The following is a 13,199-nucleotide window of genomic DNA, read 5'->3' as shown; positions in this document are numbered from 1 at the left end:
TATTTAATTAGAAAGGATTAGGAATTTTGAAAACTGAAGGATATGAGTTGAGGTTCAATAAAATTAGTATTGAACACAAGAAAATATATAAATATTTGAAAATTAAGTTTTTTCCGTTTATGTTGAGAGTTGCCCTCTTTTTTGAGCATGTATGGAATTTACAATTTAATATTAAGTGATGTAATATATTGTTAGATTGCATGCTATTAGAACCCAGAAGGGATCACATCTAACTGCCTTGGAAACTGTGGAAGGGTTTCACAGATTTGATAAGCTGAACTCCATGTGAATAAGGAGGATTAATCTGGTTTAAAAAAAAAAAAAAAGTGTGGTTTTCTGAGACAGAGAAAACTATGTTCTCTAGTTCCTTATAGAGACTTCTTAAGGGGGAACTTGGTTTAGAAAAACAGGAACAGGGATCCCTGGGTGGCGCAGCGGTTTGGCGCCTGCCTTTGGCCCAGGGCGCGATCCTGGAGACTCGGGATCGGGTCCCACGTCGGGCTCCCGGTGCATGGAGCCTGCTTCTCCCTCTGCCTGTGTCTCTGCCTCTCTCTCTCTCTCTCTCTCTCTCTCTCTGTGTGACTATCATAAATAAATAAAAATTAAAAAAAATAAAAATAAAATAAAAAAAAAAAAAGAAAAACAGGAACAGAAACACACAAAAACCTCGGTGGTAAGACTTAAACATTTATGACAAGTAATGTTGTAACTCTTCACCTCTTTTTCTAAAGCAAGATCTGAACTGCATATTTCATGGAACTTTTATCAAGCGATCAATTTTAAGTCCTTGGTGTGCTACGCCTCTCACAATTCTATAAATGTCCATCAGAGATCCAAAACCGCAGGAAGATGGAAGTCTATACACTGAACCACTCTTGCCTAATGTGGTCAGAGTACCTTCTTATATCTTAGGGAAATAAAGTAAAACTCCATGCACATCGTGAATGTGATTTCGATTTTTGTTAACTGCTAGAAGTTACGTAGCAGAATGTTCCGCGGTTTATTTCAATACCTTTAAACTCTCCTTATGTCTTAGAAGCTTTTCAAGTTGCCTAATTGTTTCAAAAATAAAACAACTTATATTCAGTTGGCTTCCAGCTTATATGTGTCATCTCTTTCAGTCCTTACGCCAATTCTGTGGATAAGCATCACCCTGTATTTTATGAGGTGGAAACCAAAGTGAGGAGTGTTTAGTGACTTTTTACCAAAATTGCAGGGTGAGAAAGCAATGGAGCCAGGAATGCAGGTCTTTCCTGAATGTAGAACCAAGGCTCTCTGGAAGGTATCATTCTTCTAACCTTGGATTTTATTTTTACCTTCTTTCATAGGAATTATTTTGGAGAAAAAATCGCCATGTATTTTGTCTTTCTTGGGTTTTACACCGAAATGCTGTCCTTTGCAGCTATCGTGGGCTTAGCTTGTTTCATTTACGGCTTACTGTCAATGGATGGTAACTCAAGCAGGTGAGTACAACGGAATTGCCCAGAAAAAACATCTTGCTGTTATACTAAATGAAATGGTTGTTATTACTTCCCTGGCATTTGTTTCAAAATGTTTCCTGCTGGCAGCAGATAATTGATGTTTTTGAAAAACCCCAAATGTTAACAGCTGCCCCTCACCTGGAGCTTTATGGAAAATCTGTTTTTAATGATCAACTCTAAAGATTCTGTTTCTCAAAGCATGACTTGACCTTCTACAGAAATTGCTGCTTTATTGCCCCTCTGCCATATGTGAGAAGCCATATAAACAGTTGTCCTGTCACCCAAAAATGCATCACTTTTAAAATAACTTTGCTGGGGATCCCTGGGTGGCTCAGTGGTTTGGTGCCTGCCTTTGGCCCAGGGGGCGATCCTGGAGTCCCGGGATCGAGTCCCACATCAGGCTCCTGGCATGGAGCCTGCTTCTCCCTCTGCCTGTGTCTCTGCCTCTCTCTCTCTCTGTGTGTGTGTCTATCATAAATAAACAAACAAACAAATAAATAAATAAATCTTTAAAAAAATAAAATAAAATAACTTTGCTGTTCCCTCTTCAGCACTGAGATCTGTGACCCTATGATTGGAGGTCAGATTATCATGTGCCCACTCTGTGATCTAGTGTGTGATTACTGGAGACTAAATACTACTTGTTTGGCTTCAAAGGTATGTCTGGTGTTGTGGTACAATTAAAAAGACTCGAGATTTCTCTTTGTATCAGATTTGATACTAAGTGTTTTTTGTGTTGTTGCTGTTTTTACAGATCTCCTACTTATTTGATAACGAGTCCACAGTGTTCTTTGCAATTTTCATGGGGATTTGGGGTGAGTAAGTAGTCACAGAAAAAAGACTTTATGCATGTTTTGTGTTCTATACAGATGGAATACTTTATATACCAAAGGTGGTTTTGGACCTTTGTGTCTACTAGCATTAGTACGCTGCTGGATTCTACATCGGCGGTCTGTAGTTCTTGGTCCTTGGTCCAAAAAGGTCTTTATTAATCATCTGTTTATTGCTTTGAAAGATAATATCAGTTTTGAAACTTGGTATATATTCAGTTCACACTGTCTCCCAGGCCTATGGTAAAAAAAACAGCTCATTAAGTACTTAATTCAGAAGAGAATACACATAAATATTTGTTGGTTGGAAGATATTGAATCATGGCTACAAAGTTGAACAAGACTCAACAACTGTTGAGGACGAATAAATCAGTGTTGGCGTCTAAATTCCCCATGTACAATTCTGGTTGCAGCATCCAGTTCCATTTGTTAAAAGTCTTCCGTATAAAGTGGAATTTTCCTTAATCTTGGAAATGTCCCACTATTTCATCTTTTTCATTTGACATGAGAAGTAGAGGTGTCATGAAGTTGTCCCATCAGTGAGGAAAATATTTTATGTAATAGTAACTTACTGGGAGGAAGCCCAAAGACTTATAAAACATGTCCCAAATTATAGGGGACTCTGGGCAAAAAAAAAAAAAAAAAAAAGACTTTTTTTTCCTTTTCAATTTAAAAATATATCTTTAACAATCACAAATATGTGCATTTGAGAAGTGGGCAAGGGAACAAGGGTAACCTGACCCAGGCAAAAAGACACCAGAATGTGGGCAGCGGCGGGGGGGGGGGGTCTGTGAAGCAGAGGGATTTATGGGTTTCTGTCAATGTGGCTTGGCTGCTATGTCTAAAGAGAGGAGCCTCGATTCAAAGAACAGAGAATAGAGAAATCCTAGTGGCAGGTCTCTGATGACCCCGACTCTGTTGAGTACAGCTGCATCTTTATCCTGTGGCTGCCAAGTCCTTCCTCTCTCATTCACTGCTGATCGGTGTGCAAATTATAGCAAATATAGATGGTTTTCAGTTGTTCCCAATGAGGGAGACTGTGCACCCATGGCAACCTTCCGTTTCATCACAGATCGAGAAACAGTCGTATGTGGAACATGCAGACAACTTTTGGAGAAGTTTACTCACCAGTGAATTGGTTTACCTTTGATTTTTGAGGATTGTGGCCAAATTCTAGGAAAACAGAACTTTAAGGATATTTGTTTTAGTACAACCACTAATAAATAATTAAGCCCACAGGATGAGTAGATGGAATGGATGTGAAGAAAAAACACTCTAGGCTAAAGGGCCAGCACTAGTTCAAGGCTTTGAGACCTGAAAATAGTACTTTGTCTGCCAGATAGGAAGTGCATTTTATTTATTTATTTGTTTAGCTTTTTGGTCATAATGAAAATACATGTTCATAGAAAATTCAAGTCATATGTAGAAGTAGAGAGAAATTACTGTTAAAATTACTAGAAATAGAAATATCTTGGCCATGATTTTTCAGAATCTTTTGCTTCATGTGTGGGCATGTGTATTCATATAATTTTACATAACTGATATACATAGTTTTAAATCTACTCATTGTTTGTTAAAAACTGAGTGACAAGACTCCTTCCAGAGCAATGGGTATGGGAATGTGTAGGTATATGTGTGTGTATGTGTATTTATGACTGAATAGAATGAGTAGGACTTTATCACATTTCACCTGAGCACTTCTCTATTGAGACATTTAGGTCACTCCCCCCCCCCCATTTTATTGAGATTTACTTAACATATAACACTGTGTCCGTCTAAGGTACAGCATGATGATTCGATGTATATGTATATATTCTAAAATGATTACCACAGTGAGTTTAGTTAGCATCATCACATCACATAGTATTTTTTTCTTATGATGAGAGTATATAAGGCCCACTCTTTTAACAATTTTAAATATACAATGCAATATTTTTAAGTATAATCACTATGCTATACCTTATACGCCAAGAGTTTATTAATCTTATAGCCCCAAATTTGTACCTTTTGACCACTTTCACCCATCTACCCCTAACTCCAGTAACCATCAATCTGTAATCTGTTTCTATGATATTTTTTTTTTAGATTCCACATATAAATGAGATCCTACGTATTTGTATTTCTGATTTATCTTATTTAGCATAACACCCTTAAGGTCTCTCCATGTTGTCATAAATGGCAGGATTTCCTTCTTTTTTATGGCTCAGTGTTATTCCCTGTGTATGTATATGCCACATTTTCTTTATCTATTCGTCATCCATTGATTATCTCCCTGACTTGGCTATTGTAAATAATGCTGCAGTAAACATGGAGATGCAGATATCACTTCAAATTTGGGATTTTTGTTTCCTTTGTATATATACCTAGAAACAGAATTACTGGATCATATGGTAGTTGTATCTTTTGAGGAACTTCCATACTGTTTTCCTTAGTGGCTGTATCAATCTACATTGCCACAGACAGTGCACAAGAGTTATCTTTTCTCTACATCCTTTCCAACACTTGTTATCACTTGCCTCTGGTGACAGTGACACTTCTAACAGGTGGGAAGTGATATTGTGGTTTCAATTTTCATCTTCCTGGTGATTAGTGATGTTGAGCCTCACTAATCCTTTTGTGTTGGTTAATTTTTTTAAGAGAGTGCAAGCACATATGTGTGCATGAGTGGGGGGGGGGGCAAGGGGCAGAGGGAAAGGGAGAGAGAGAATCATAAAGAGGCTCCTTGCCCAGCACAGAGCCTGACTCAGGGCTTGATCTCTGAGATCATGATCTGACCCGAAATCAAGAGTTGGTTGCAAAACCAAATGAGCCACCCAGGTTGCCTCCCATGTTCGCCATTTGGAAAAATATCTAATTAGATTCTGTGTCCATTTTTTTATTGGATTGTTGTTTTGTTTTGTTTTCCTGTGGAGTTGTACAATTTCTTTATATGTGTGTATATAAATATATATATATATACACACATACATACATCCCTTATAAAATATGTAATTTGCAAATATTTTCTCCCATTCTGTAGGTTGCCTTTTCATTTTGTTAATGATTTCCTTTGCTGTGCTTTCTAGTTTGATGTAGTCCCATTTGTTTATTTTTGCTTTTGTTGCCTTAGGTGTTATATCAAATCTTACAAATCATTGCTATGACCAATGTCAAGATGCTCATTACCACTATGTTTTCTTGCAGGAGTTTTATCATGTCAGGTCTTATGCTTAATCAGTCTAGAATCTGTTTTGAGTTGATTTTGGTATATGGTCTAAGATAGGGATTCAGCTTTGTTTCTTTGCAAATAAATGTCCAGTTAATTACAAAACCATTTGTTGAAGAAACTGTTCTTTCCCCATTGAATATGCATGGCTCTTGTCAAATATTAGTTAATCATTCATGGATGGGTTTATTTCTGGGCTCTTGATTTTGATGCATACATCTGTGTGTCTGTTTTTATGACACTATTCTGTTGTTTTGAATACTATAGTTTTGTAATATAGATTACAAAATGTAATTACTATAGCTTTGATATCAGGAATTGTGGTGCCTACTGCTTTGTCCTTCTTTCTCAAGATTGCTCTGACTATCCCAGGTCTTTTGTGGTTCCATACAAATTTTAATACTGTTTGTTCTATTTCTGTGGAAAATGTCATTGTTATTTTGATAGGGATTGTATCAAATCTGAAGATTTTCTTGGGTAGTATGGACATTTTTACAATATTAATTCTTGTAGACCATAAGCATGGAATATCTTTCCATTTATTTATGTCTTTTTGAGTTTCTTTTATCTATATCTTGTAGTATTCAGTGTACATATCTTTCACTTCCTGGGTTAAATTTATTCCTAGACACTTTATTCCTTTTTATGCTACTGGAAATGGGATTCCTTTCTGATAGTTAGGTGGTTAGTGTATAGAAACAACTAATTTTCGTATATTGATTTTTATCCTCAAACTTCACTGAATTCCTTTATTCTATTTTTGGTGAAATCTTCAGGACTTTCTCTATATAATTTAATGTTATTTGCAAATAGAGACAGTTTTACTTTTTCCTTTCCAAACTGTATATCATCTCTTTCTTTTTCTTGGCTAATTGTTCTACCTAGGATCTTAGTACTTTATTGGAAAAAAAAAAACTGGCAAGAATGGGCATCCTTGTCTTATTTCTGATCATTAAGGAAAACCTTTTAGCTTTTCACCACTGAGAATGATTTTAGTATGGGCTTGTCATATATGACTTTTGCTATGTTGATACATTCCCTCCATATCCATATTGAGAATTTTTATCATGAATTCTATTAAATGCTTTTGCTGCATCAGTTGAGATGACCATAATTTTTTATTACTCATTTTTTTAATGTAGTAGACCACATTGATTGATTTGTACATGTAGAACCATCCTTGTATCCCTGGAATAAATTTTACTTAGTCATAGTGTATGATCCTATTAATGTATTGCTGAGTTTGACTTGATGCTATTTTATTCAGGTTTTTTTTGCATCTCTGTTCATCAGGAATATTGGCCTGTAGTTTTCTTTTCTCCTGATGTCTTTGTCTTTTAGCACTTTGACTATATCATGCCACTTTCTCTGGCCTTCAAAGTTTCTCCTGAAAAATTTGTTGGTGGTCTTATGAGGGTTCCCCTGTACATAACAAGATGTTTTCCTATTGCCATTCTGAGTCTCTCTTTGCCTTTAACTTTTGAGAATTTAATTACAGTGTGTCTTAGTGTGGGTCTTTTTGGACTCATTTGGAATGCTTTGGGCTTCCAGGAGTTCGTAGATTCTTTTCTCCCCATGTTAGGGAGGTTTTTCAACCATTATATCTTTGAGTAAGTTTTCTGCCCCTTTCTTACTCTCTTCTGCCTTTGAGAGCATTTTTAGTACACTATTGCATTCTTTAGCTCTCCTACTTGTGTTTATTACTCTTTAATATTTTCTGTCTCTTTCTTCAGATTTTCACTTTGTTTTATTTTTTTTAATTTTTATTTATTTATGATAGTCACACAAACACACACACACACAGAGAGAGAGAGAGAGAGAGAGAGAGGCAGAGACACAGGCAGAGGGAGAAGCAGGCTCCATGCACCGGGAGCCCGACGTGGGATTCGATCCCGGGTCTCCAGGATTGCACCCTGGGCCAAAGGCAGGCGCCAAACCGCTGCGCCACCCAGGGATCCCTTCACTTTGTTTTATACATTGTTCTCCTCACCTTGGTGAGCATCTTTATGATAATTATTTTGAACTCTTTTATCAGGTAAATCATTTATCTCCATTTCCTTAAGGTCATTTGCTTAGGTTTATTTTCTTTTTGTTTTGTCATTGATGTTGTTTGGAACCTATTCCTATGTTTCTTCATTTGCTTTGTCTCTCTATGTTGATAAAACAGTACTTCTCCCAGTCCTGACCATGTGATTTGGCAAAGGAGATGAATCTTTTGATCAATTCAGTCTGAACTCTTGGTTGTTTCCTTAAACTCTGTGATTGTCCCCACTGCCTTCTTTGTTTTTAGTAGTTCCCAGTATGTGGGAGTATGCCAAGGCCTGTCAGTCCCAAAGGGGGAAGAACTCAGTCAGCACCTAGACGCAGGCTGGTTGGAAGCCAGACCTTCAGGAAGCAGCTTCTAAGTATGCAGGTAGATCTTTTTCAGGGAGAGATTGGAGTATTAAAACACTGCTTAATTATTCTATGCTCTTAAAACTTTGTTCTCCTGGTAACAATGTATCTACTGAGTACATGAGTGAAGAAAAGAATAATTGAGTAAAAGTCAACTGTCTCAGTCAATATTAAATTTAAAAAATGAATAAATAAATGAGTGAAATATAACCTGTTCTTAAGAAGGTCACAATCTAATTGGGCCAGGATCTAATACATTCTCTCATTAAATTGTAAGTGCTGAGTACAGAGAAGGAAGGAATTACTTCTTGACTAGAGGAATTGAGATAACTTTTAGAAGATTTGGGAGTTTTTGGAATTTTCTAAAATAGGATTTTGATAGAGAAAAGGGTAGGAAAGGTATCCCAAGGATAGAAAAATCCGGTGTGAGCATTAGCTTATCCTCTGTGCTTTCGTTGTAATGAACTATCCCTGAGAGTCCATTTAAGCTGAAAGTTTTGCCAACATCACTTCCTATGGGACATCATCCTCTTTCTCACAACTGCTTTCTTCATTTATGTCAGTAGGTTGCTTTTCCTAAGTTTCTCTGGCTGTATATGTAGAGTCTCTCAAATGGCAGCAATGTCAGTATTCTCAGAGACTTCTATTTCATCTATAATTCCATTTATGTTTTACTATCACTTCTCTTGCTGTATTTTCATCCTTGTTGATCACATCTATCTTTTGGTATCTGTTTTTGTATGATGTCACATGGAACACCAGGAGAAAACACAAATGCATGCATTTCTGTCTGTGCATTAATGGAATAACAGATATGTAGTGGTTCAAATACCAGCAGCATTTAAAGTGTTGGGATTGGTTACTAATCATGATACATATCTGCTATTTACATAGTGATTTGTGATTTGAAGAACTTACAATAAAATTTGTACTTTATGCAACAGTTCACAGTTAATATACTATGGTACTTGAAATTTGAGTCATGTTGGGGGACTGGTGTTATGTAACTAACCCAAGCAAACTGAAATGTATGCATTTTGAAACTATGCAAAGTAAACAATACCTATGTTTCTAAATATTTGGAGGAATAATATAATAAGCCATCCCATGCCTATAGATTGGAAGACTCAATATTATTAATTTTTCCATCTACCCACAGTGATCTAAATATTCAGTACATTCTCTACCAAAATCCTAATGGCATTTTTTATGGAGTAGGAAAAACAACGGAAAAAAAGACATGTGGAATCACAGAAGTCTTGAATTAGCCAAGCCAATCTTGAGAAAGAACAAAGCTAGAGACATCACACTTCTTGATTTCAAAATTTAAAATCTACAGTAATCAAAATAATATGCCACTGGCATAAGACAAATATACAGACCAGTGGGACAGAATGAAATTCAGAATAAAACACATACATATATGGTTAACTAACCTTCAGCAAGATTTCCAAGAATACACAATGGGTAAGGGATAGTCTCTTCAACAGATGGTGCTGATAAATTAGATAACCACATGTGAAAGGATGAAACTGAATCATTATGCTATACACAAAAATCACCTCAAATTTGGATACAATTTTAAATGTAAAACCTGAAACTATATAAAACTTCTGGAAGAAAATTTAAGGAAAAACTTCATGACATTGATCTTGGCAAAATGATTTCCTAGACCTAACACCAAAGCCCAGATGGCAAAAACCAAAAACAAGCTGACTACATCAAGGTAAAAAGTCTACATGCAGCACAGAAAGCAGCATATTAAAAAGACAACCCATGGAATGGCAGAAAATATTTGCAAATCATGTATCTGATAAGGGTTAATCTCCAAAATACATAAGGAACTCCTGCAACTCAATAGTGAAAAACCCTAATAACCTGATTTTAAAATGGACAAAGAACTCAAATTAGATATTGTCCAAAGAACATATACAAGCGGCCAATAAGTATATGAAAAATGCTTAGTATCACTAGTTACCAGGGAAATGCAAACCAAAACCACAATGAGATGTCATCTTACATCTGTCAAGGTGGCTATTACCAAAAACCAAAGACTAGAGCTGATGAGGATGTGGAAAATTATAATTAATTTTTCTACATTGTTAGTGGGAATGCTAAATGATGCAGCTGGAAAACTTATGGAAATTCCTCAGAAAACTAAATATAGAACTACTATATGACCCAGCAATACTCCTTCTATTTACTCCAGATAACTGAAATCAGGATCTTGAATAGGTGTTGGGACTCCTATATTCATTGCAGTACTATCCACAATAAGCGAGATGTGGACACTACCTAAATGTCCATTGATGAATGGATAAAGAATTTTATACACACACACACACACACATATACTGTTGATATATATAGTTGAAATACTATTCACCCTTGAAAAGAAGGAAATTCTGCAATATGTGAAAACATGGATGAACCTTGAAGACATTACAGTCCAGTTCCAGTCACAGAGAAATCCTTCATGGTTCCATTTATATGAAATATCTAAAATAGTCATAATTATAGAATCAGGAGAGTGGAATAGAGATTGTTGGGGGTTAGGGGATGTGAGGGGAAAAGGGAGTAACTAATCATTGGGCGGATAGTCTCAGTTACGGAAGATAAATAGCACATCTAAAGCTCTAGAGATGTGCTGTACAACATTGTGCCAATAGTCAACAATAAGGTATTGTAACATACCTTAAATAAATTTAAAATTTGTTTAAGAGAGTAGAAAGCAGGTTAAATGGTCTTAGAATAAAATATTTTTTAAAAACAATAAGGAAAAGAGGCGCCTGGGTGGCTCAGTCAGTTAAGCGTCTGACTCTTGATCTCAGCTCAGGTCTTGATCTCAAGGTTGTGAGTTCAAAGCCCCTATTGGGCTCCACACTTTGTGTGGAGCCTCCTTTGGAAAAATTAAAAATTAAAAAAAAATTAAAATATAAGTAGGTAGGGAATGAGTCAGATGAAATAAAATTTGAATCACAGGTGATAGAATTATAAATCCATATTGATTGTGTTAGTGTTCCATTCTTAGATATATACCCAACAGAAAGACATGCATATGCCCACCAAAAGATATAGTACAAGAATATTTACAGCAACACTATTTGTAATAACAAAAAACCCGGCAATGGCCCAAACGTCCATGGACCTGAGAATAAAAAAAAACTGTGATCTACTTAAATAATGGAATACCATACAACAATGAAAATAATGCAGCAATATGGATTCAGTTTACTAGAAGAATCGAACCAAAACAAAGCCTAATGCAGAAACTACCTGCTGTATGGCACCATTTATGTAAAGTTCAAAGACAGGAGAAACTATCCTATAATATTTGAAGCTAAGATACTAGTTACATTTATGTCTTAGAAGATCATAAGCGAGTGTTTCTGGAGGTGCTGGTCGTGTTCCATTTTTTTATATTAATGCTGATTACACAAGAGTGTTTATTTTGTGAAAATTCCTTAAATTATTCAGTTTTGTTTTGTGTACTTTCCTGTAAATATGTTATGCTTCAATTGAAAGTTTATTATAAATTATATATATATATATATAGAGAGAGAGAGAGACAGACAGAGACAGAGAGAATCAGAGGCAGACACAGAGACACAGACAGAGATTGTGCTATGGGAATGGCTCTCATGTTTTCCTTAAATTTACCTGAGCCTGAGAAACTGATATAATTGCAGGAATGATTTCAGTAAAAAACATGCAAACAAAAAATCTAGGTGTTAGTAAAAAGTTAAGTCTAAATATAAATTCAGATTTTCTGAATGAAAAGAGAGTACTGTTGCCTGAGATTTTTTTTTCTTGCATGGACTGCTACGAAATTAACTTGAATTTTTATATATGAGTTATTTCAGTGTTATTACATGGTCTTAAGCCAACATAGTAGTGACATTCAACCAAATGGTTTTCCAAAGTAGAGCAAAAAAAAAAAAAAAAAAACCTGGTTATTTTGTTTTTTACCTTATTTCTTCATCTGTTGATTACATTTGCTTTTATACATTCCTTTGCCTATAGTCACATTGTTTCTGGAGTTTTGGAAACAGCGACAAGCCAGAATGGAATATGAGTGGGACCTGGTGGACTTTGAGGAGGAGCAGCAGCAGCTTCAGCTGAGACCTGAATTTGAAGCTATGTGTAAACACAGGAAGATGAATGCAGTGACTAAGGTAGATCAGGGAACCAAAAGGGGTGGCATTTCTCAGTGAACACACTGTGTGCAATTTGAGTCTCAAACCTATAAGGTAAGCGGGACCTCCAGTCTGGCCTTGTTCTATAGGCCAGTGGTGGGGATCCCTGGGTGGCGCAGCGGTTTGGCGCCTGCCTTTGGCCCAGGGCGCGATCCTGGAGACCCGGGATCGAATCCCACGTCGGGCTCCCGGTGCATGGAGCCTGCTTCTCCCTCTGCCTGTGTCTCTGCCTGCCTCTCTCTCTCTCTCTCTCTCTCTCTCTCTCTCTCTCTGACTATCATAAATAAAAAAAAAAAAAAAGAAATATAGGCCAGTGGTTCTCAAACTTTAGTCGGCATTAGAATCACCTGTAAGGGCTGGTTAAAACTGGCCTGTTGCCAGGCCCCAACCCCAGAGTTTTCTGAGTCTGCATAGGTTTGGGGTGGGGAGGGACCTGAACATTTGCATTTCTAACTTGTTCATAGGTTACTGGTTTGGAAACAACAGCTCTAGGCCTTTTTTTTTTTTTTTTAACATACTTTGTAAAGCCAGAGCTAACCTTGTCATAGTCTTGAATAATAGTTTTGCATTATCAGAATAAAATCCAAATCAGTTAAAAGAAAAAAAAAAGTTGCCTCAAAATAATAATATATATTTTAATTTGCCTTTAAAATGTTCTCCAACGCGGGTGCCTGGGTGGCTTCATGGGTTAAGCAGAAAGCCTGCCTCTCTCTCTGCTTCTGCCCCTCCCGCCACTCATGCACTCCCCCCACCCTCAAATAAATAGATAAAATATTTTTAAAAGTTCTCCAACATATAAATCTTTATAATCTTCAGTACTTGTTTCTAATATATATTTCAAATATATAAAAAAAGGAGATAGAAAAGTATAGTGAACCCCAGGAAGGACCCAACAACCAGCTTCAATTAATACTGAGTTCTGGACAGTCTTGTTTTATTTACCCTTTCTCCTCCCTGCCACTAGATTATTTTGAAGCAAGTACAAGGCATCATATCAATGAAATAACATAATTTTGTAATAAGTTAAATAAAGGAAAATGGAAAATAATGTGTATGCAGTGGACTTAGCATATAAATATATAAGTATGGAAAT

The 13,199-nt window shown here is 36.3% G+C and overlaps 1 protein-coding gene across 4 annotated transcripts in view; it reads left to right on the top strand.

Moving 5' to 3' along the window:
• Positions 1–13,199, top strand: part of ANO5 (anoctamin 5) — a 99,092-nt gene that overhangs the window by 58,988 nt on the left and 26,905 nt on the right. For all 4 annotated transcript variants that reach the window (XM_055318058.1, XM_055318056.1, XM_055318057.1 and 1 more), the window contains 4 exons: positions 1,329–1,463; positions 2,033–2,138; positions 2,236–2,296; positions 11,934–12,085. In XM_055318058.1, the coding sequence (XP_055174033.1) occupies positions 1,329–1,463; positions 2,033–2,138; positions 2,236–2,296; positions 11,934–12,085 (454 nt within the window). The remainder of the gene's footprint in view (positions 1–1,328; positions 1,464–2,032; positions 2,139–2,235; positions 2,297–11,933; positions 12,086–13,199) is intronic.

Source organism: Nyctereutes procyonoides, unplaced genomic scaffold (genome assembly GCF_905146905.1).
Source record: "Nyctereutes procyonoides isolate TBG_1078 unplaced genomic scaffold, NYPRO_anot_genome, whole genome shotgun sequence".
Taxonomy (NCBI): Eukaryota; Metazoa; Chordata; class Mammalia; order Carnivora; family Canidae; genus Nyctereutes; species Nyctereutes procyonoides.
Note: the sequence above shows the minus strand (reverse complement) of the source record. Positions and strands in the feature narration are given on the sequence as shown.